Genomic DNA, 23,868 nt, shown 5'->3' with positions numbered 1-23,868 from the left:
TAGATTCTTGGTGACAGTGAGCTGGGCTGTCTCCAGGCCCAGGCTACAGAGAGAAGTCTAAGCATTCATTTATAGGGAATCAGTACGAAGTTGGCTTGATTTAGGTCAAATAATTTGGTAACAGAAAGGAGAGAATGAAGGGAACGAGCGTTTCCTAGGTTATTTGAAAACCATCTAAGTTGTGACCCTGATCGGTCGCGTGAATTGAAAAAGATGACCACTTTCACACCAGGTCTCTTTTGGTCCCCACAGTTTATACACCAAGAGCAAAAAATAAATTTCTAAATATTGGGTTTATGAACCACTTCAAATTTTAATTATTTACATGTAAAATAACTGTGCACGGTACTTCTAAATTCAGAAAATAAGCAAAACTGGAAGAACTGAAAGGTTCAATTTAAAAATCGGGCTCATTACCTGTGGTAGGAGTATTAGTCTGGTTCATAACATGAAAAGAGTTATTTAAATTAAAGGTTAATCGTCAGTGCTTTGTAGAACAGAGCTACAAATGACTACTGTATTTAATAGCCAAAAGCACGTCTGAGGCCTTTAATTAATCTCAAGAACTGTTTCTTGTAAGTATTCTGCAAAGCACATGGGTTTCTTATACAGTAAGTTCCAAAAGAACTAAAATGTTCTTCTGTTTTCTTCTGAATGTGGCTGCTTTCGGACCTTCGCAAGTTCAGAAACTTGATGCGATGGGCTCAGGGGAGGGGTAAGGCATATGGGGCAGGAATGTCGAGGCTGCTGTGGAAAAGGCCCGAGCATTGGGGGGCGGGGGGGAGGCAGACAGGACAGGATTTCCCTCAGTTGCTCACCAACTAAAACTCTGTCTTTTCAACTTCTGCCTCCTTGCGAGAAGGGCGGCCAGCATGCTTTCTGTCGGGTAGACGATGAATGAGGGCCCAAGGTCGCAGGGTCTGGACAGTCGGGAATGTGAGGTGCTCAGGAGGAGGAGCCAGGGAAACCCCCTCTTTCAGTGTGCTTTTCCTTGCCTCAAGGTTCTTAGTGCACAGGAGTCACAGTACTCGCCCCTCGGAGAGCTGAGCGTGCCGGAGGCAGACCAAGCCTGAGATGTGGGGTCCTCTCCCACTCCCGCTCTTCCGTGTGCCTCTCCTCAGACTTTCATCCAAGAACCAGAATCCCCCAGAAATGTGAGTCTAGCTAACGCGAACAAATAGAACCACTATGTAGCTGAGGACTCGTAGGCACAGATTCAGTGAAGGATAAACAGGGAGTCGACGACAGGGTCAAAAAGAAAACACATTTCTGGATCCTTACTTGGGAACCTGGCAATGGGTACGATGAGCTAAACTACAGATGCGAAATTTCATCCCCGTTTTTAATGATGGCGGTAGCGGGTAATGCTATAAAATGTCAGGATTTTTCCAACACTGAGAATTCAAAACATTTACTACTGTGAGTCTTGGAAAGAAGGAATGGTAGTTTAAGTTTTGAGGTGGGGAAGCAGAGGGATCAAAAGAATGTTTACTCTGTTTTATAGAAAAAAAAAGTTTTATGAAGTGCTCTTTCCAGTGGAAGACATAATTATTATTTTCTGCTGGGAACCATTCTGGCGAGTTTACAGTAAGGATCTGATATAACATGGGAAGAGTTTAAGCCCCACACATTTAAAAGCTTGCTAACACATACTTTCCTATGTTGAGGCTATGGTAATGTTTACCCTTCATTTTGATAGAGCAATGTCAGAAATGTGTTAGCAGGAGCACCCTGTTACCGCAGCGGCAGAACCGCCTCCACATGAATTTTAAGCAAGCAAGCAAACAAATAAACCCAACCCACACTTAATCTTACTACTCAAAGTAAGTAAATGTTTTCCTTTCGGGGAATGATCTTCCTGTGTGTGTGCGTGTGTCTACACTTGGACGAGTGAATACACAAACACATACACACAAGCCTGTATGTATAAGTATAAATACTACCGTAGTTGCCATCATATGAAAAGTGTTATGATGTTTTTGAGTCTGGAAGACACATTAAGAAAAACTGCCATGCCTTTCTAGTTCTAGATGACACTGTGAATTATTTTCCTACTTTTGGTTTACTCTCCATGCTACAGAAATTATGCCAGAAGTAAACTACTGAAATATGTTCTGGTAAAACATCATATTGTAATTGTTCGAGTAATTTACCACTCCAGTGTAATAACGAGCACTGTGTTGTCGAGGGTTTGAGACTATAGGCCACACAAAATGAGTTTTCAGGAGCCCTTTTACTTTGTATATGAAGACTTGTCATCTAAAAACGTAGGAACAATATGAAGTGTAGAATGTTCGCGTCTTGAATCAGACACCTGGCAAGAAGTGAGTTGTACATTCTGCTTTCAAACAATCCGTGGAGGTACTGAATTGAGGTGGTTTCAGTTACTCCCCGAATTCTCGCTGGGGGCGCCGCAGACAGGCTACGGATGTCACACAGCACACCACTGGGCCTGATAACTTTTTGGCAGATGGTGCGCTTAGACGGAGAATCTTCACCTCGCTCCACCCAAAGCAGCTCGGTTTTTGAGGGCAGGTGTGAGAAGGGACACGGAGAAAGAATGCTCTCGAGCCCTCTGTAGGACTGCAGCCTGAAAGCTCCTTTTTCTAAAATCTGAACTCTTTAAATGAGCCAACCATAAATTAGCTCTTTTCTCAAGTGGTGAAACACATGATACCCTGCACAGCCAGGGAGCTTCACAAAAGTACTTTTTCCTCTTGGCAATGTTTTTCTGGTTTCCGGTTAAATTTTTGGTTGTTTTGTTTTTTAAAGATTTTATTCTTAAGTAATCCTTACCCCCGGCATGGGGCTCGAACTTACAAGCCAGAGATTAAGGAATTGCACGCTCTATGGACTGAGCCAGCCAGGTGCTCTTCCGGTTCAACTTTTGAATTGAACTCTGGCATCTGTTAGGTGAGAATGACCAAACTGATTGTTTCCTTTTTGTTTGTTTAGTGAGATTATCATACAATAACATTTGCTAATTTCAGCATTCAATTTGATAAATTTTGCTATTTGGCTGCATTTCTGTAACCATCACTGCAACGATGATAAAGTCTAGCTCCCTCACACTAAGAAGCCCTCCCTTGCCCTTTTGCACTTACCCTTGGTCCAAGGCAGCCATGATCTGCTTTGGGTCACAATTTTGCCTTTTCTAGCAGTTTTTAAATTTCTTTTTTTTTTAAAGATTTGAGAGAGCATGCGTGCATGCGAGCATGTGTGTGGGGGGAGGGGCAGAGAGAGAGGAGGAGAGAGTCCTAAGCAGACTCTACACTAAGTGTGGAGCCCAAAGCTGGATTCCACGACCCTGAGATCATGACCTGAGCCGAAACCAAGAGTCAGATGCCTGAGCCACCCAGGCACCCCGCATTTTTTAAATTTCTAATCATCGCATTTAACTTTGATGATTCTAGTATTTTTAAAATTATTGAGACTTGCTCCACGGCTCAGAATATGGTCTATCTTGGTCTAAATGTGCCATGTGCATTCAAAAAGAATGTGAATTCTCCCACTGTTAGGTGAGATGTTCTAGGAACACCAACCAAGTCAGATAGTATTTTCCAGATCTTCCATGTCTTCGTTGATTCTTTTTTGTCTAGTTGTTCTGCCAAGTACTAAGAGAGGAATGCTAAAAACTCCAACAGTGACAGTGGAAACGTCTCTTCCTCCCTTTAATTCTGCCAGTTTTCTGCTGCATGATTTTGATGCTCTGTTACTGGTCCCTATACACCTACAATTACTTATGTCCTCCTGCTGAACTGTCCTTTTGACCATTATGAAATATCCCCCTCTTTCATCCTAGGTTTTGGTGTGAAATCTGTTATTATCTGATATTAACAGGCACTTTAACTTTTTTATGCTTCCTGTTTGCACGGCACCTCTTTTTTCTTCCACCATTTGCTTTTAACCTATGTCTTTAAAGTTAAAGCACTTCCTTTGCAGACAGTATATAGCAGGGTCTTATTTTATCCATTCTAACATTCCCTGCCTTTTAATGAGTGTTTAGTGCATGAACATTTTATATAATTATTGCTATGACTGGGTTTGGGTCCACCACCTTATTTCCTGTTTTCTATTTGAATCCTCTGATTTGTTCCTTTGGTCCTCCTTTCTTGCTTTGTGGGAGAGGGGAGAATCATCTGAATATTTTTTAGATTTCTGTTCTGTTGGCCTTTTAACTATTCATTTTTATATTATTTTTATAGTGGGTGCCCTAGGGATTACAATATACATCTTTAACTCTTCACAGCCAATACAGATAATAGTTTACTACTTCATGTAAAATACAGAACATCCTATAGGACCATATCCATCCTCTCTTATCCTTTATGCTGTAATTGGCATTTACCCAGACATCTACCACTCTGGTAAATACTCATTCTTTTCCAAAAATCTGAGTTTCCATCTGGGATCATTTCCATTCAGCCCAAAGAACTTCCTTCGCATTTTTTATACTGTAAGTGTGCTGGCACAGTCCTCTTGGTTTTCTTACACTTGATGGGGTCTTATTTTCATTCTTGAATGATCTTGTCACTGGATATAGAATTCTGAGTTGACAATCGTTTTTCTTTCATACTTTAAAGATTCTGTTCCATTCTCTTCCGGACGCTATAGTTCCTAACCAGAAGTGACCTGTTGATTGCTGTGCTCCCCTATGTACTACGCCATTTCCCTCTCGGTCCTTATCGCTGGCTTTCAATACTTCTGATGATAGTGTGCCTTGATGTGGGAGTTTCTGTGCTTATTCTGCTTGGTGTTAGCATCTTACATTTGCAAATTTCTGTCTTTTTTCCACTTGGCTCTTTTTTATTGTTTCTATTTCTCGTTCGAGACTTCTCATTTCTCTGCTGAGACTTTCATGCATTGAAAACATGTTTTATGCAATGAAAACATTGAGGAGAGTTATAGTAACTGCTTTAAAATCCTTGTCTGTTAGTTCCAACATCTGGTTCATCTTGGGGTTGAATTCAATTGATTTTCTTTTATGCAGAGAACGTGTTCCATTTTCTTGGTTCCTTGGATGTCGGGAAATTTTGGATTGCATCCTGAATAATATTAAGTTGTGGAGATTCTTGTCTGGGTTTGAGCTGCAAACTCTATTTTATGCAGCTCTGGTCTCTCGTTCAGAACTTTTTCTTTAGTTCAGCTGCTTAAAGTCTGGTCTATAGATGTGTGGTTCAAAGTTTAGTCAGAGGTGTGGGTAGACGCAATTTAGGATCCCTTTCTCTGATTTCTTTTCTCCTGAGATTCCTCCACTATTTTCAGACTTCACAGACTCTCTGCTTCTCTTTTCTGGTTCTGCAGGCCAGAAAGGTTACAACTTTCCCCACGCACCCCATTTCGGTTGTGTGTGCCATGGACTACAATTAGCCCCAGGCTAAAAGCCTCTGAGAAAGGAGGTGAGTTTGTTATTTCCCACCCTCCAAGTGAAAGTACAGTCTCCACTAGAGTCTTCCTGCATCTGTTCACTCTTCTTTCTTCAGGGTGGCAAATCTGGTCTTCTTTCAGACTTCTGGTTTTTGGCTGAGATGCTCTGTTTCCCACATATGGTTCAAGGATCACTCAGAGATGGGGACAGACACCAGACACCATTTGGGGATCCCTTCTCGTGCTCTTTCCCTTCTGGGATTCCTCTACTCTCTTCAGTACTCATGCTTTCCCATGGAGTAAACTACATGGACAGTGCTTAGCCCCAGGCTAAAAGCCAATGACATGGAAACTTATGGATATAGCTTCCAAGCGCCCTCCTCTAAATGAGCAAGAACTCCCTACGGGGGTTTGTTTCCTTCTATTCACTCTCCAGTGCATTCAATACAGCCGTGTTTTGTATTATTTGTCTAGGCTTTATAGCGGTTTCTGTAGGGGGTGTCATGTGGTGGGGTCTTAGTCCATGATACCCAGAAGCAGGTGTTCTCAAGCTGATTTTCAACCACATTGTCTTAATTCATTCAATAATAGTTGATGAGTAGCTGTACTGTGCAAGGCAGTGTATTGTGCTAGGTGCTATGGGGGGATATCAACATAGAAAACAGCAAAGAACTAAAAGTGAAATAAGAGATTAAAATATACACACATATTTGTATACAAGATAGCATGGGAACTTTTTTTTAGTAGCTTAAAATTAGAAATAATCTGAATGTCTACCAATAGTAGAATGAATAAACCATGGACTATTTACACAACCTAATACTATTACATTGGTGGAAAGGAACACATTTCACATAACAACAAAAATGTCTCATAAACAATGTTGAATGAAAGAAAGGTGCAAAGAAAAATAAACTGCATGATTCCATTTACGAAACTCAAAAATGGAAAACCGTATTGTTTGGGAACATACACACGGATGGTAAAATTATGAAGAGTAAGACAGTCACCTCCAAAGTCAGGACAGTGTTTTTATTTCTAGGGACTTCTGGGCTGTTGGCAATGTTTCATTTCTTGATCTGACTAGTGACTGCATGGATACTCACTTTATAATTATTCTTTTAAAGTACACATCTATAGTTTATGTAGTCATCTATATAAGATAGTGCTCACAGTTTAAAAAGCAAGAAGAGGAGGGGTGGCTTTATTAATAAATGGAAACCTGATTACGTTCTACATACAACGCATGACCAGGAACCAGTTATTGTTATTATTACGACTCAAAATACTTCTGAAAATGGGTATAAAACATGTTCCTTCCAATCTCACTGTAAGACTAGTGAGCAATAATTTGATAGCAGACGCAGGTCAGGTTTAACTTCCCCAATGCCAAAGAAAAGCTGACTTTAATTGCTTTTTAAAAACGGTTTCCTTATTTTAAATGTAACAAGGTCATTTCTATTTGAGAGAGCGTGGAAGAAATCTTTTTGATGAACACAGTTTCTGGACACAAATAATTAGCCTGTGATTTATCATTTTTTTAAACTGTTGGGCTTTTTGTATATTCGATTTTGTTAAAGAGGGGGCAGTGATCTTCACAGTCTAGTAATCGGCACTGTGTCGGTCAGACATCAGGAAAGCCCCTGAAATATCCGTCCACACTCCTGTATTTAGCTGTGCTTGGGTTGAAGACCTTACTTAGACGTTGTCAAAATGGATTAGGTTGCTTCCAATTATCAGGCAGTGCCTGAGGCACTTCCTGCTGCCCTCCGAGCTCTCAGGCAAGAATCCTGTAAGGAAGCTGGATGTGCTGAATTGCCAGGGAGACAAAAATTGTTACGCTCGTTAATGAATTACCCCCAGTTCACTGACAGGCATGAACAGTATTCACGTTCTTCATAGAACCAGGCTTTCACGGCCTCGAGGACTCTAACACGACAAATGCAGGACAAAGACACTTGAACGAGCACGGCCAGATGCTCACCTGCACCCTCAGGGAGATATGTCCCTGCCAGTCACTGCTCCTTCCAACTTGCCCCCGAAACGAAAGCCCCCATAAAGAAAGCAGTTCTGTTCCTCCAAATGAACCAGTTTTGCTATGTGTAAGGAAATGAGAGCAGTGGACTTTGGTTTCTTTAGAAGTCTTTTTATCACCTTAAAATTTTCAGAAGCTTTTGGGATGTGTGTGCTCAACTAAGAACATCTCTCTAAAACTCACTAGAACCAAACACAATGATTTCATTTTCTTATTCTTTCCCTTAAAAAAAATTCTATTTTTTTCTCTGACTTGAGAGTACTAATAAGCAGAACCCACAGAACAAATTATTATAATTCATTAGTCATCCTTTTTTTCAGAAATAATTCATTTTCCACTTATTACCCATTAAAAATAAGTAATTTTGTAACTATCAGGGAGCTTTGGTCATCAATTGCATTGCCCAACACTTTGTAAGGATTACAGCAAATGGCTTGAACGGTAGTTGTAAAGGCAGTAGGACAATCTCAGTCCTTCTCCTCCAGCCAACTTCACGGAAAAGTCAAGATGGACACAGATGAATAATGGTGTCCGGGCCGGTTTTTGTTAGCCACCACAGAAGAACCTCTCCTTAGGAAATTTCAGCGTGTGAATCACAAATTCCTCCCCATACCAAAGAAAATAACTCTATCAAAACCAATAGCAGAGATTGAAAGATAAAACCACAGTTTAAGGTTTCCTTTTCCATGGGAGAGTGTCCACATTTTCCACAGCTGCCCTTCCTTGCATGGCAAACGTGTCCCTTGGTCGCTGGAAACCATGGTTTGGAAAACGGGGCAAAACTTTTTTGACTACAGAACAGTCAGATTTTTATCACTTTTCAATTATGTGTGTTAGTTTTCATGGCTATATTCGGGATGTAATGATAACAAAGACTGAATTTTTATACTTTGGGATCACAAAGTAAAAACTAGGTTTAATCTACTTCTCATTCATTGCAAGGAAGAAAAAAAATCCTATCAGCTGCTTATAAATCCACCACAGGTTTAATTAAACAAAAATAATGTAAGACGTTAAAGCAAATCCCACGTGTTAGATTATTTATTAGGAATGGCTATTCTTAGATTATTTATTAGGAATGGCTATTCTAACACTAAGTATGACATGAAGTGGCTCCATGTTTAGTGCCATTTCAATATTATGTATAGAGAAAATACTCTGTATGTCTGAGTATTCGATAAAGTAGCAATGGGTCTCATTTCAAATATTTTAGGGTTACTCTACGACACTAAGATACTGTTGAAACCAAGAACTAGGTGTATTATGAATGCTTTAGGTTAAACAAATTGATCTAATAGGCAAATAAGTTTGTGATTTAGGAGGAGAAAAATGTAAGATTTAAGAGAAATGCCAACTGAAATTTATGGCCCAAAGATAAGATGGGACTGCAATAATCTTGGATAAGCCATTAAATTCTCTTTAGCCTATTTCCTCACTTGCAAAATGTAAATTATTTTTATATTTCTTACAGTTGTTGGGAACACTAAATAAGAACACCCATATAAAAATACCTAGCAGAGGGGCACCTGGGTGGCTCAGTCTGCTAAGTGTCTGACCTTTGGTTTCAGCTCAGGTCATGATCTCAGGGTCATGAGATCGAGCCCCGCGTCAGGCTCCGCGCTCAACATGGAGTCTGCTTGAGATTCTCTCTCCCTCTCCCTCCACCTTGCGCTCTCTCTAATAAATAAACAAAATCTTAAAACAAAACAAAACCTACCAGAGGACCTAGCACAGAGCAAGGGCTCAATAGATGTAATTAGATGATAAACAACAAAGGAAAAAGAGCCAAAAGAGGGATACTTATGTCAGAATGAAGAGCATATATGACATTTTAAAAGACAGACTTTAATTTTTTGCTACTATTTGTTTAATTTATAAAGTAACTGTGGTATCTTATATTGGGGTTATATATAAAAGAAATCTTCTACTTTAATTATGTAAATGTTCTCTGTCTTTTGTACGAAAGGAAGATAAAACCACTCTGATTCTATCAAAGCTAACCGGTAACCCCCAGCCATCGTCTCCTTAGCTTTTATGAGGGCAGAGATTTGGAGAAAACCACGCCATACAACAGTGATTCCCCAATCTGGTAAATCACCTGGATCACTCAGAGAACCACTTAAAAAGACAGATTCCCAGAAAAAAAATGGGGTGCCTGGGTGACTCAGTCAGTTAAGCATCCTACTCTTGATCTCAGCTCAGGTCTTGATCTCAAGGTTGGGAGTTCAAGCCCCATGTTGGGCTCCACCCTGGGTGTGATGCCTACTTAAAAAAATAAAAATAAATAATAAAGACAGATTCCCAAGTTCATCACCAAACCATTGAGAACCTGAGGTGACCCAGAAATCTGCATTTGAAAACAGTGCTCTAGAAACTCTCACCTTGATGGAAAGGAGGAACAGTGTGAGATTTGTTCTTACATAACTCCCATACAGAAAGGATTCCAACATTCACATTATCAAAGTTCTATCATGCTTCCTACAGTCCTTGTCCTCAAAGAATTGCTCTGAGGCATTCGACTGAGGGACTGACTCTCCCTGGATAAGATTTCCCATTTGCTTTCCCAACAATGTGTAGACTGGTGACTTGGAAAGCTAGAACAACGTCCTGCATGCGTGTGGGTTGGGGGTGTGTGTGCAGGCGTGCATGTGAACATTTGAGATCACGTATTTCCTAAGACAGTCTTCACAGGGGGATCGAATGGTCCTAAAAATCAGCTGCCAGCATTGCTCCTGAACCACTAATGAATTTGTGTCTATTGTTCTGTAAGACACAGAAATAACTTAGGAGTAAGACTTGATCTTTGTCTTTCCCGGACAAGAAACTCAAAAAGCTTAGAACAGGAGGGAGAGCCACTCTGACTTTCAAACTTCTGCAGAGATCATTTTGGGTTTGGGGCAACCTCAACAGGAATGTAACCAGTGTCCCTTTTCTTGGGATGGAAGCCCAGCACAGACCTGTACCTTTCACATGTAATGCTTCCTAGAATCCAGCCAAAAGGAAAAAGGAATTGATAATATTCCAAAAAGAAGAGAGAAAATAGTAAGAAAAAACATTAAGTCTAAAATCATAAAAAAAAAAATACAGGAGAAAAAAGTCAGACAAGGCCATTGGAACAATTACAGTAGTTACAAGCTAGCAGTAGACTGAATTTGAGGAAGAGGCTGGTGGCTGGTGGGATGGTGCTGGGCCCCGGAGCTCTCACTGCCCTGTCGGAAAGTGGCCGGCTTATTATCAGTGTGTGTCTGGACCTGAGAACATGCACGCTCTACGTGTCCTGAGGAAAGCAGAGGGCGATCAGTCAGAATGCAGCACACAGCGAGCAGCTCTGTATTCTTCACATCGGCCCGGTAGCTCCACCATGCTCTTCCCTTTCCAAGAAAGATTCAGAAATAGAATGAGGTCACTATCTGAATAGTTTCCTCTGCTTGAACTATAATGAAATCAGTGGCAGCAACAGCCAAGAGATACCACTAAAAATTCAGTGAGGCCAGTCTGCACAGGCAGTATCCTCTTGCTGGGGGCACTGAAGTGAGGGTCAGATCGGTGTTTTGTAGCTCTCGGAACGCATGAGTGTGGGATAATATTATAGGCTTAAAAAATGTAACTATTCCTACCAAGTGACTAGATCTCTGCTTTGAACTTTGCTCCACTCTGGTATTTTGGCATGAAAGTTGACCTTGCAAAAAGTCTGTTCTCCAAAGAAGAATGTTTACTTGAAGCAGCATCTTGGACCACCCCCCAGTGGTCAGCGGACCCCCTTCTCTGTCTGCCTCCCTTCCATTCAGTAAATACGAAAGCGCCCACATGTGCCAATATAGTTTCAGATACATCAAGTTAACAAACCATGAAGGTCTACCCTCCTCGAGCTTCCATTATCTGGGTGAAGAATAATACGTACACAGTATGGTAGGTAATAAATAACATGGAGAAAGAAAAAATACAGGAGAATTAGGGGGGCTGGAAGTGTGAACATTGAAACCAGAGGTCAGGGCAGGTCTCAGGGAGACAGGCTTCAGCGGCTTGGCGAGTGAGAGGGAGTGTAGACATCGGGGAGAGTAGTGGAGACAGGGAAGAGAAACCAGTGCAGACGTGCTAAGAGTGGAGAGCACTGGTGTGTTGCAGGGAATGATCTCTTGCCGTGCTTTTTAAACTGGAGCTGACATCAGAAATCACCTTTGGGGCTTGTTCGAGCACAGCTGGGTCCCAGCTTCGGCTTCAGCAATTCTGGGGTGGGGCCCAAGAATGTGCATTTCTAACAAGTTCCTATGGGATGCTAATGCTGCTGGTTCAAGGGTTATGCTTTGGAAACCAATGATCTAATGCTTATTTCAAACACTGAGTCACTAAATAATAGTGGACCATTAAATTGATTTAATAGGTCTGGCAAATAAAAAAAGTAAAGAAATAGGAAATATCAGAGCTCATCACATTTACTAAGGGCAAATGAAACTTTTATTTTTTATGAAACTTTTGTTTCAGTTGTGTAGAAATGTGCATGATGCATTTTTTGTTGTGGGTGGTGGTCAAAAAAGTTTGAAAGCCACTAGTCTAATGACATTAGTGTGTCATTAAATAATACCAACCACATGAATCTGGTGGCGGGAATCTGAGACTCCTATTCTTTCAGCGGGACACGAAGCTGAACTTGCCTTGGGTCTTCTCTTTCACTCACCCATAAATTTCCTCTGCCTGGATTTCTCCTTTTTCATCTCAGTCTATGGAAACCTCACTATCCCTTCAAGACAGAGAAGATCAAGTGCAGGTTTCTCCTTCAGATCTTCCCAGTGATGTCTCCTTTCCTTGCTCTGACCTCCTCCAGAACTTAACTTCTATACCGTTCATTCGACATGCAGCATAGACGGTTGTGCTTTGTGAGTGACCTTTGCAAGTGGTGCCTTTTCTCTCCTGAAATGTGACACTTCGTTTGAGGGCAGGTTGGTGTCTTAGACACCTGTATTCCCCCAACAATGCCCTGGCAATGTCCTGTTTAAAAGTGGACTAGAAGGGCACCTGGGTGGCTCAGTCGGTTAAATGTCTGCCTTTGGCTCAGGTCATGATCTCAGGGCCCTGGGATTGAGCCCCGCATCGGGCTCCCTGCTCACTGGGGAGCCTGCTTCTCTGTCTCCCACTCCCCCTGCATGTGCACGTGCACACGCTCTCTCTCTGTCAAATACATAAAATCTCTAAAACAAAGTGGACTAGCTGGGGATGGAATAAACAGTCAAACCACATTTTAAAATTATAATATGTTATTTGTAGGTTATATGTACTACCAATGATGATGAAAATTTAGTAAAGGAACAAGGGAACGAATACGGTCTGAGATGTGAATTTGGGGACAGAGGTACATGGGTGGTAGAAAAAGGGCAAAATACATGGGAAACAATCGGCTGGGGGAGCTTAGTGCTGAGGGCAGGCACAGCCCCAGGGTTCCCCCTCTCCACCCCAAAGCCTGGGCCGACAGCCCCTTGGTACAGCATGTCAGGGAGAAAATCCTCACTTCTCACTGGGTAGCACTAAGTCCTTTTGAGCTTTGCTCTAATGCTGTGAAATGGATAAGGAGAGCCAAAGAACCAAAGGAGAAATCAATATTCTGGCCGAGAGGAAAGAGAGAGATAAGGAATCAAGACAGGGGGTGGCAAAGTTAATTTATGCAGTGTCTATGCTGCCCGGGTGAATCGGTGGGCTGCAGTGGAACTTAAGCATGAGCGGTTCATGTGACAAAAAGCCACGAAGCTGTGAGACGGTGGGAGGACAGGAGGGAGGAGGCAGGAGCAGCACGAGGAAGGCACAGATGTGCAACAATACCGTCCGTGTGGAGGCGAGTCAGCAGTCTGGAGCATAGGAGCCACAGGGACAACAAGAACCAAAGTCAAGAACGAGGCTCCGAGGGGCCCTGCGTGTGGGATCACAGCCGTGTGTGCCGAGACACCTCTGGCTACAGGGCTAAGGGTGCCTCGGGAGGAAGAATGGGGAAGTGGGGACACCAGTTAGGAGGCTACGGTAACAGACTGCGTAAGATGCGGGCAAGCAAAATGGGGGAGTGGGAATGTGGAGGGAAAAGAGATTTGGGAAATTATCAGAATTCACAGAACTCAGGGTCTAGTGGCACTTTTGAGTTAGAGAGGATGCCAGCTGGTTACATTCCAAGGGTAGAAATCCATGGAGACATAGAATAGTGTGGCTGTGGACCTGCTAATGGTAGTTTCTGTGGGACCTGGAGGCGGGACACCCAACAGCAAGTGGGCACACCAGGGTGGCCCTCAGAAACCAGCTCTGGGGATAGAGAATGAACAGAGAAATGACAGACACTTGGGATGGGGATGCGGAGAGACTCCAACAGGAGAATGGGGGCAGTTTTTAAGCAAGTCAGTATTAAGAAGCTATGAAAAATTCTTGAAATTTCAGCCGTATTTCTCTTTATATAACAAAGAGTATTCTAAAAAGTGAATATAAAATAAAGGCTTTAAAAATAATTTAGTGTGACACTGGCTATCCACTTTTAATTCCTATGGTTTATCAGGTGAATGAAATGAAAAGTTCAGTTAATGTCAGTAATTATATTATTCCATAGCTTCCTATTTACGCTAAAAGGGATGCTATCTTCTGGTTAATTCCCCCTGAAAAACATGATCTACTTTTCAAACTCTAGATATACAGTCAAACTCTTAATTCTCAAATGACAGATAATTCACGAAACGAAAGAAAAGAGGGAACCTGGAGACTGTGTGTAATTGAGTACAAGGTGGCATGGCAGTGGAGAGAGTCTGTCCCCACACAGACCCGGATGCACTTGGCCCCATCGTCACGGCATGCGGATTGCCTGCTAGCAAGCTAAATGGGAGCCAGGAAACATGCCCTGTTGTGCACACAGTGAAAACTTCGAGCTGTGGCTTCTAACTCAGCTCCCGGAGGACACACTAACTTTATTTATTTCCTTCCAAACCCTAAAGGAGAAATAAGCAACTTAGGATTTCAGAGCCTGTCCTTTATGTCTCTGTTTATGCACCAGAGTCTGAAAAAACTAATTACCTGGTATCGCCTTTCCCAGACTTCACGGAATACCAGTAAGAAGAGGATGTTTAGAATGACATTAATACTATTTACTCTGAACAGCCAAGTTGTTTAACTATATAGACAGATTTATCCAAAGAGTATATGTTCCCACACAGGATATTACACAAATATTTTAGAAGGCTATGTCAAATAACATCTGATTGAAAAATATTTTATTTGGTTGAAAGTCAATTACTATGCCATGGGCTTCCAGATCTTCATGTTTACTTGCCCAAAATTGGAAGAATAATTCTTCTACAAATTTGGCTTCAGTGGTATAATGTAAGGGGAACTTCAAAAACTTTTGGCTCATTTTCAGTTGACATTAGCTATTTCTCATGAGTAAGAAGCACTGTGCTCCTCTTCACAACCCAAAGGGTAGCTGGAAAGAATTCTGAATTTTCTTAATGTTTAATTTATATTTTAAGAAAGAACAAATCAATAACTGCATACTATTCCACACTTTCATGAAGACCTTATTAAAACAGCATTTCCAATTTCAAACAACCTCTTTTATATCAATCTTGCATACAAAACTATTATTACATACCCGACAATTATTTTATCAGTATATATTAGTAAACCACCCAAAAGGCAAAATAATGTGCTGTCATGTTGTATAATACAAATATTATTCAACACACAGCTTGAATTTTCAATCAGCTCTAGATACAGCAGTATTCTACGAATTAAACTCTAGAGATTTTAAGTGATTCGTTTTATTATAAACACGCAATCCAAAAAGATGATTAAAATAATTGAGATAAGACTTGATTATAAAGATAAACAGCTTTTTTTTTTTCCTGGTAACATCTGTGGTAATAATGTGCTATCATTTAAACCAACTGAGGCTGACTCACCATCTGTGAATAAATATAACTTTAGTTTCTTTTCTAGTACTGGGGATAGCTTTCTTGCTTCTCTATTCTTTTTTTTTTTTTTTTTAAACTAAATCATCCCTCCTCCATCATCTGTCCCTCTTGCAACCACAGAGTGAGATGGTAAGCTAGCGTCAGCAGTATTGTCTCTTGCTATGTTTCAGAACAAAAATGAACTGGCCCACCTAAGGGATTTATCCATGACCTTGGTCTCCATAGAATCTTGCTCTAAATAAGAGTTAACTGGCCTGGGACCTCCCACAGATCAATTAATCTCTCTCTTTAGCCATAATCCTGAAAAACAAAGAGTTATATTTTCATTTATATGTTACTATCTCCAATATAGACAAGACTTTTTTTCTGGATATAGTATAATGAATGAACAACATATTAACATTCAAATATATAGCCTGTATACTATAATTCACTTCACTTTAAGTACTGTAGAGAACTAATTAACTTTCAGTATCTGCTATGGCCCATGGAGGGGCCTTTGGGTCAGGGGCATTCACCAAAGGAATTAGAAAGTAAAATCTGGGATTGGAAAGAGTAGGAAAAAATGGACTAAAGACATGAGTAATGCGCAATAAGCCAGAAGATAGGAGCTAAGGTTTATCACCGGGGAGGGACAGATACAAAAGAAGAAAAGTACCTGGTCTGACAGCACAGTGAAGAAGCAGTGGCCGTCCACAGAACAGAAAGGAGATGGGGGAAGGATGAGCAAGTGGAATGGTACATAAAGTTCTAAGAAGGTGGCCTAGTGCCTAGGACTTGTTTCCGAAATACCATTTATTAAAAAAAGAAAAAGAAAAAGAAGGGGGAACCAGAGCTCCCTGGAGAAGTAGTTGATTCCAGGACTGGGGCAGGAAAAACACAAGATGAGTCCGAAATATCTTGTGCCCCAGAAAAGTAGAGGCGTGCTCAAAACAAGAAGGGGGCAAGTCAGAGGGACACCGGATCCAACCTGGAGGAGCTCCCACGGGCCAAGGATAGAACAATTTGAGCAACAAAGTAAATAAGTGATAGTACTGAATTATAATCTATAACAAAATACAAAATTATTATTAGGTGACTGCCACAGTAGAACTGTGCAGGTAGGATCCACTGATGGATGATAAAATCAGTGGGCAAAAGTTTGAGGAGAAACAGGACACAGCTTTGTTCACTAACGTGATGCTCGGCCACATGGCTCCCATATTCCACAGTGCCCTTCTGAACGCCTATTTCAGGCTTGCTAAATATCCCTACATTCTCAGTCCTTGCATGCAATCTTCCATCCTTACTTCTTCTTTAAGTGAAACCTGGCTCTCCCCTTGGGAGTCTGATTCCCCAGGAGCATTTCGAAGTTAGAGCCTGCTCATTCTTTCACATTCCAGACTTCAGGGTCTGGAGATGGGGTTGGTGCTTTGCTTTCATTATTGTTTCCTGGCTATTATTCCTCTACCCTTAAGTACCTAGGGTACTTTTGTCAAATATGCATAACTTCAATGTAATCATGTGAAAACATCAGAAAAAAAACAAATTGAGGGAGGGACAGCTCCTAGGAGGCTGGGACCAGCTTCCTCTGGTCCATGCAGCTGCCCCCTACTGCCTTCTAGGCTACAGGCCCGCTGACTCCAGCATCTGGCTCACAGTCTTTCCCTCCACTCCATGGCTTATTGTCCTGAGGGACTATGAAGCCTATGCGAATGACCCTTCCTTGGCTTCCCATTCATGAGCTGGCCCAACCACACTGACTTCCATTCACAGGCATAGCACTTCCATCCCTCACCCGTGGCCGAAGCCAGGCCATGTCATCACCGAGATGTGCTCCACTTCTGATGTCTTCAGTCTAAATATACTGTTCGTTAGCCCCCTCTCCATGACTTCCACCGCACCCACTCTTTGCTTGTATTCAAAATCCCCTTCCCGATGCCTCTGTGACCCTTTCCTTCCAGCCTCCTGATAGCTCCACTTCTCTTTCGACTTAGCTTAGACACCAAGATCCACCACTTCCTGCGAGCAGCCACTCCAATCTTCATGGATTTCTGTACTGGTTCCCATGGAGTAGTTCAAGTAAACTGGAAAAAAGTGCGCACGCACACACACATGCCCTCAGAACAAAAAAACCCTCTGAAGTCTCGCTTTACGTAAGAGTGGAGACCATATGAATTCCTTACATTTAGAGAACTGTCAGGAAGCGAGGCAAGTCCGAGCGGGAGGGTCGGGTGAGCTGTCATCAGTGTTCATGCTCCTGCCACACGGCGGTACCACCCCAGCCGACAAACACGAGCCCCACCGCTGTTTCCTTTCCATGGAACTTCTCTAAGTGGTTCTGATGACTCACGTGCTATTATTTTGTAAACTCTGTTGTTATAACTGCAAATATTTTCATCTCCTACAACAATCCCTCTCAAGCATCCAGCAGCAGTGCTGCTCTGTGAGAGCTGAAAACACGGCCCCCAAAACAGTAACCCTGGAACAGAAGTTAGTCGTGATAAAACACTCTGATGAAGAAGGCCACACGTCGCACTAGGATGCCCTGTGTTTTTAATTTAGGAACGAGCACTCTAAAAAAAATTAGAGGTGATGAAGGCAAACATTAGTAAGAAGCATTAAAGCAAAAATAGGCTCTAGTGCTGTACATTCCTATGTCCCCACAGGATGTTCCCTTCACATCTTTTCTTATGAGAAAATTAGTCTTGGAGTGTGAGTTTTATATCATGAGATCACTTTGGAAACATGCTAACATGCAAATGGAAGTACGTTCTTTTTTTTTTTAATAAAATTTTTTTTTTTTTTAATTTGACAGAGAGCGTGAGAGAGCGCACAAGCATGGGGAGTGGCAGGCAGAGGGAGAGGGAGAAGCAGGCTTCCCACTGAGCGGGGAGACTGACGCAGGATTCGATCCCAGGACCCTGGGATCATGACCTGAGCCGAAGACAGATGCTTAACGGACTGCGCCACCCAGGCGCCCCTGGAAGTGCCTTCTTAAGATATACAAGTTCCCCTACCTACCCAAGAAACGCTTCTCTTTCCAGAGCTACATGCAGGCAGGCAGTGAACGGTGTGGGGATCCGGAACATGGACTCTGAAGCCAGACTGCCTGAGTACGAATCTCCCAGTTCCACAGTTTTCTAGTTGTGTGGTTTTGGGTAAGTCATTAACCTTTCTGTGCATCTGCAAAGTTAGGGCAAAACACTACCGACCTCTAAGACTTGTGAGGACGGAATGAATTAGTAACTAAGACACTCAGAGCTCCACGGAGCACTGAGGACACACCATGTGCGGGCCAGTGCTGTAGTCAGCACCACTACCACCAGCAGTGCCTTCCCATCAACCCTTGATACTACAAGACCGAATTATTTCACTGGGTCAAAAAAACAAAAAAGTAAGGAGCTTCTTTATTCACAGTATATGAATCACTGAGTGTATGAAGGTGTTAGTCCTTCTTTGGCCGTTTTCTGTGGGAAGACTGTCAGACTCCCTCTGTATCACTGTTTTTTGTACCAGTATGGGGTAGAGGAGGCAGTATTTACAGAGCCTTTTCTAGCACAAGTACTAGTAAGTGGGACGACTCAGGCTAGAGCCTGCTCGAACGCTCAGCCCAAGCGATTCTCCAGTGCGGGTTTCCTTCCCCGGGCTTACCTTCAGCCGGTCTTTGGGCAGCGCGACAGCCCCTTGCTTGATGATTTCCAGGACCCGTTCCACTGACAGCTCAGCTCCCGCCTGCAGTAATCGTGAGCTGAAGAAGGTGATCACCTGGAATGGAAAGTGTTCTTTTTTAAACAAGTAGATGTACAAGCTGTCTTTTTAGGAGGCGCCTTGCTCACATGGTGGTCCCACTTCCTCGAGTAGCCTGGCTTGACTTCACCAGCTCTCCTCCTCGCGGTCCTGTCTGAAGGGGTCTGATGACCGCGCCCGAGCCAGCCTCTGACGGCTCGGGGCCGATGACCCGCACCGTGGCTTCGGCCAGCCTCCTGAGTTCTGCTCTTCCAGGGTGCGGCCTCCCCTCCCATTTATTTAGATTTCAGTTAGACGGCAGCGCCCCTCAGAAGGTGGGAAGAGAAAGCTAAAGCTTAAAACCTACCAATTTTGAGGCTTATTAGTAACTCTCTAAAAAAAAAAAAGGCTTAATGAGAAAGGAATTTGAAGATAATGGCTAAAATGATGTTTGGGGGATGGTTTATGAATTTAATTTATTCACCACGCTCTTATCCCTGAGCAACAGGGCTAATGAACAGCAAGCTAGGACTTCTTTTGTTTCGTGTCCCAGCACAGCCTGCACTGCGGAGCACGACGCTAGTGACACAGGAGCATTCTGAACATAACACTGTCCTTTAACATCTGTCCCTCAAAACTAAAAGAATGTCATTATTTTTTGAGGAAATCATTTTAAGATCATGATGTTAATAAATCAAGAAGACTATACGTCTTTTTTTTTATTCAAGAGAGTAACCTTAAGTATTTATAGTCAGACATGTAAAAATATAAAAGTGTTTTGTTAAAAAAATTAAACATTTCCATTTACAGGTTTTCTATTTTATATGTAAAAGACAAAAACTAGTTTAAAAAGATTACCTAACTGTAGAAACAAAATAGTTTTTATACTCTTTAAAATATGATCATTAAAACTAATCTGGATGATTAGCTCTCTATGTCTTACTAAACCCGAAGGCTTCACATTATCAACAGCAAACACAGTATTGGTCAAAGAACACTGTTTATCATAGTAAATCCGAATCCGTAACGCAAACATGCTGCTTGATCATTTCTGTGCGTTCGGCTCCGGTGAGATGAGACTGGTGCATCACTGCTTCTACCCTGTAATGTAGCACCTGTTCTAGGACGAGGGGGACATCAGCTCTGCTATCTCCTTCTTGTCACGTGTACTTATATTGTTGTATTGCCTTTGACTTGCGGTTCTTTTGCAGGAACCATACCAATCCTCCATTTTAGAGGGTTTACTTACTTAAATCTAGATATTATAACAGTGAATAATATACATTACAAGGACCTATAAGTGAATGAAAGGTGAGAGTGTCAGCCAAGCCTTCCAATTTCAAGAACTCCCCTCTCCTCCTCCGGATACCTAGAGTACCGCAGCGGGCACAGCTAAAGCCTGGCAGGTTGTCCGTGCCAATACTAAAAATTAGGAAAACTCGACCTGTTTATTTTTAGGCGAAGAAAGAAAAGCTCTGATACTCTCTTCCCATGCTTCTACGGACTGTGGGCGCAACCTCTGGGGTATGTGGACCCACCCACTTTGGAGACTGCTGATGGAGACAACAAAATGTGTGTACTCGAAGCTAAGCAGCTTGCACAGCATTCGAACAAAGATACTTCAGACCAACGTGAGAGCGTACAGACACGTCAGATCAACAAAGAACGAAGTCATGCAATGGGAATCTACTTCGGTTCAGTCTGTGGTCTACACAGACTTGCCTCTAAGCCTCAAGGAAATCGCCTTCCCACCAGGACAGCTGTGGAGTATAGGCAGGAGACTCACTTTCTAAGTAACTTCCTTTTTTCAAACTGGCTCTCATTTGTATGTCCTAAGCTGATATTTTTTTTTTTTATGTTATGTTAGTCACCATACAGTACACCCCTGGTTTTTGATGTAAAGTTCAATGATTCATTAGTTGCGTATAATACCCAGTGCACCATGCAATACGTGCCCTCCTTACTACCCATCACCGGCCTATCCCATTCCCCCACCCCCCTCCCCTCTGAAGCCCTCAGTTTGTTTCTCATAGTCCATAGTCTCTCATGCTTCATTCCCCCTTCTGATTACCCCCCCTTTCTTTATCCCTTTCTTTCCCTACCGATCTTCCTAGTTCTTATGTTCCATAGATGAGAGAAATCTTATAATTGTCTTTCTCTGCTTAAGTGAAAACTTAGCATTATCTTCTCCAGTGCCGTCCATGTTGCAGCAAATGTTGAGAACTCGTTCTTTTTGATAGCTGAGTAATATTCCATTGTATATATGGACCACAATTTCTTAATCCAGTCACTGTTGAAGGGCATCTAAGCTGATATTCTGTTCTTTCATTTGAACGCACGCTACTTTAAAAGATGATAACGACTACCAACTTCCAGAAGAGAAGTAAATGTATGCATCAAAAACAAAGGGAACGGACATCTACTGCATGTTTACTACGGACCATGTATTCCTCTAGTAATTCATTCTCATCATAATCCAAAGAGCTGATAAAGAATGTGAAACAATTTATTCAAAGATACAACTTGTATTTCCTATCACCTAGTTCGAATTTTGCAGACAACAGCACATTTAGTAATGATGATTTTAACAGGTAGGTGGCTTTTTATCAACTTTCATAGGAACCATTAAAATGGTTAAGACTGATGAACCTTTTCCCCTCTGAAAATGTTTGCAGAAGATACAGTCAATAACAGAAAAAATTTAGAGTGAAACCTTTAGCGAAATGGGAATGAATGATATATTAGTGCAATTCAAAGGCAACCTTTCAGAGGAAGGTTCTTCTCCGTGGGTGTTACACAGCTTCCCTCCACCCACCATATTTGGCCACAATTCCTGAAATCTAAGTACAGCACATTACCTTCAATTATGCTATTAGTTGTGAACATAATTATCCAAGGTCATGTTCTGATTAATCAGCTGCACCCTTTGAGTAATGTCAAAATCACATTTAACTACTTATTATGAAACCAGTGAGTGATCACTAGAACACAGATTTATAGAAATGAGAAGCTAAAAAAAAAAAAAAAAAAAAAAAAAAGAAAGAAAGAAAGAAAAAAAAAGAAACGAGCAGCTTTTGTAGGGTAGATGAGGTTTTGTATCAGAGAGGCATTCTTGCTTGCTAAACGGCCACTCTTCCAAGAGGTAAAAGTAGAGAGCTAAGCCATTTCTTTTCTTTTATAAAAGACAATAAACATGTTTTGAAAAGTAAAATACACATGTTTTCTCATTGATCTTTGGTTTTTCCTCAAGTTTTTGTGTCTTAATCAATACATGTGTTAACAACCTATTCAGTGGGAGAGATCTCCAGAAGATTTACAAAGAAAATAGGTATTTTCAAGAAAGACGCAATGTAATTGGAGGACAAGAAGCAGATTAAACAGGCATAATCGAACAGATTAGACATCACGGTAGTGTAGACTGTGAAGTGCTCAAAGTCAGAAGGTGTAGTCTGGGTCCTGCCTCTGATACTTACGAGCTACCATATGCAAAGTCATGCAGTGGCTCAGAGCGCCTACCAGGTGTCAGAAGCTTGAGTTTAATTCCCAGCTCTGCTTATAAACGTAGACAGGTTATTTAACTTGCTGGTGCCTTGGTTTCCTGATCTATAAGTGAGCAAAGACAGAATGCCTGCCTCGTGGAGGGGGCCTGTTAGAATTAAATAAGTTAACACCTTCGAAGTGCAAAGAACAATGCCTGGCACACAGTAAGGGCTCATGAAATGTCAGCTTCTGTCATTATCATGAGATAGGTATATCTCAGTATCTTCATTTATAAAATGAAAAAGTTGCCCTACCTATCACATAGGAAACAATTATAATACATGTGAAACTTAAGGAAAAATCAAACCAGACAGAAGCAGCAAGTGTGATCGACTGAAAGTAAATTCCGGGAAAGTCTGCTGGTTAAAACCAACATGATCATTATCAGTTTAATACATAATGAGGGTCAATTTAAAACTCTTCTGTTTTTACTTGGTGAATACGTATAACTTTCCTCTTTCAAAATATTTTATTATTTCCAGAAAATTTAAACAGTACGTTGAGGAAGTTTTCATAGTTTGCAAAGTTTTCTTTTATCATGAAAGAATGCTGAATTTTGACACATGTTTTTTCTGCACGCACTGAGATGATCGTATGGTTTTAATTCTTTAGTATTTTAATGTTGTGCATTACATTAGCCTTGAATTCCTGAGATATATGATAACTGAGCATGCTGCATTATTCTTCTGATACATTGCTAGACTTGATTTGCTAGTAGTTTGTTGAGGATTTTTTTGTGTCTGTGTCTATGAGTGATATTGACTTATAATTTTCTTTTCTTGTAAGGTCTTTGTCTAGGAGTGGCATTAGAGTAATAATGTCCTCATAAAATAAGTTGGGAAGTATGTCCTCTTCTTGTATTATCTGGAGGAGTTTGTACTGGAATAGTAATATTTCTTTAAAAAAATTTTTTTATCATGTTATGTTAGTCACCATACAGTACATCATTCGTCTTTGACGTAGTGTTCCATGTAATATTTCTTTCTTAAAAATTTGGTAGAATTCAAGGGTGAAGACATCCAGGCCTGGAGTTTTCTTTCTTTTTTTTTTTTTTTAAGATTTTATTTATTTGACAGAGATAGAAACAGCCAGCGAGAGAGGGAACACAAGCAGGGGGAGTGGGAGAGGAAGAAGCAGGCTCATAGCGGAGGAGCCTGATGTGGGGCTCGATCCCGTAACGCTGGGATCACGCCCTGAGCCGAAGGCAGACGCTTAACCGCTGTGCCACCCAGGCGCCCCAGGCCTGGAGTTTTCTTTGTTGGAAAATTTTTAAGTACTAATTTGGTA

General features: G+C 41.5%; 1 protein-coding gene across 3 annotated transcripts in view; it reads right to left on the bottom strand.

Annotated features, from left to right (window-relative positions):
- The window catches only part of DYM (dymeclin), a 334,659-nt gene that overhangs the window by 43,698 nt on the left and 267,093 nt on the right, over window positions 1-23,868 (bottom strand). For all 3 annotated transcript variants that reach the window (XM_048218645.2, XM_057313102.1, XM_048218650.2), the window contains one exon: window positions 18,967-19,080. In XM_048218645.2, the coding sequence (XP_048074602.1) occupies window positions 18,967-19,080 (114 nt within the window). The remainder of the gene's footprint in view (window positions 1-18,966; window positions 19,081-23,868) is intronic.

The sequence above is a fragment of the Ursus arctos genome, unplaced genomic scaffold (genome assembly GCF_023065955.2).
Source record: "Ursus arctos isolate Adak ecotype North America unplaced genomic scaffold, UrsArc2.0 scaffold_17, whole genome shotgun sequence".
In the NCBI taxonomy this organism is placed as follows: domain Eukaryota; kingdom Metazoa; phylum Chordata; class Mammalia; order Carnivora; family Ursidae; genus Ursus; species Ursus arctos.
The sequence above is the reverse complement of the archived record's forward strand: the minus strand, read 5'-3'. Positions and strand labels throughout refer to the sequence as shown.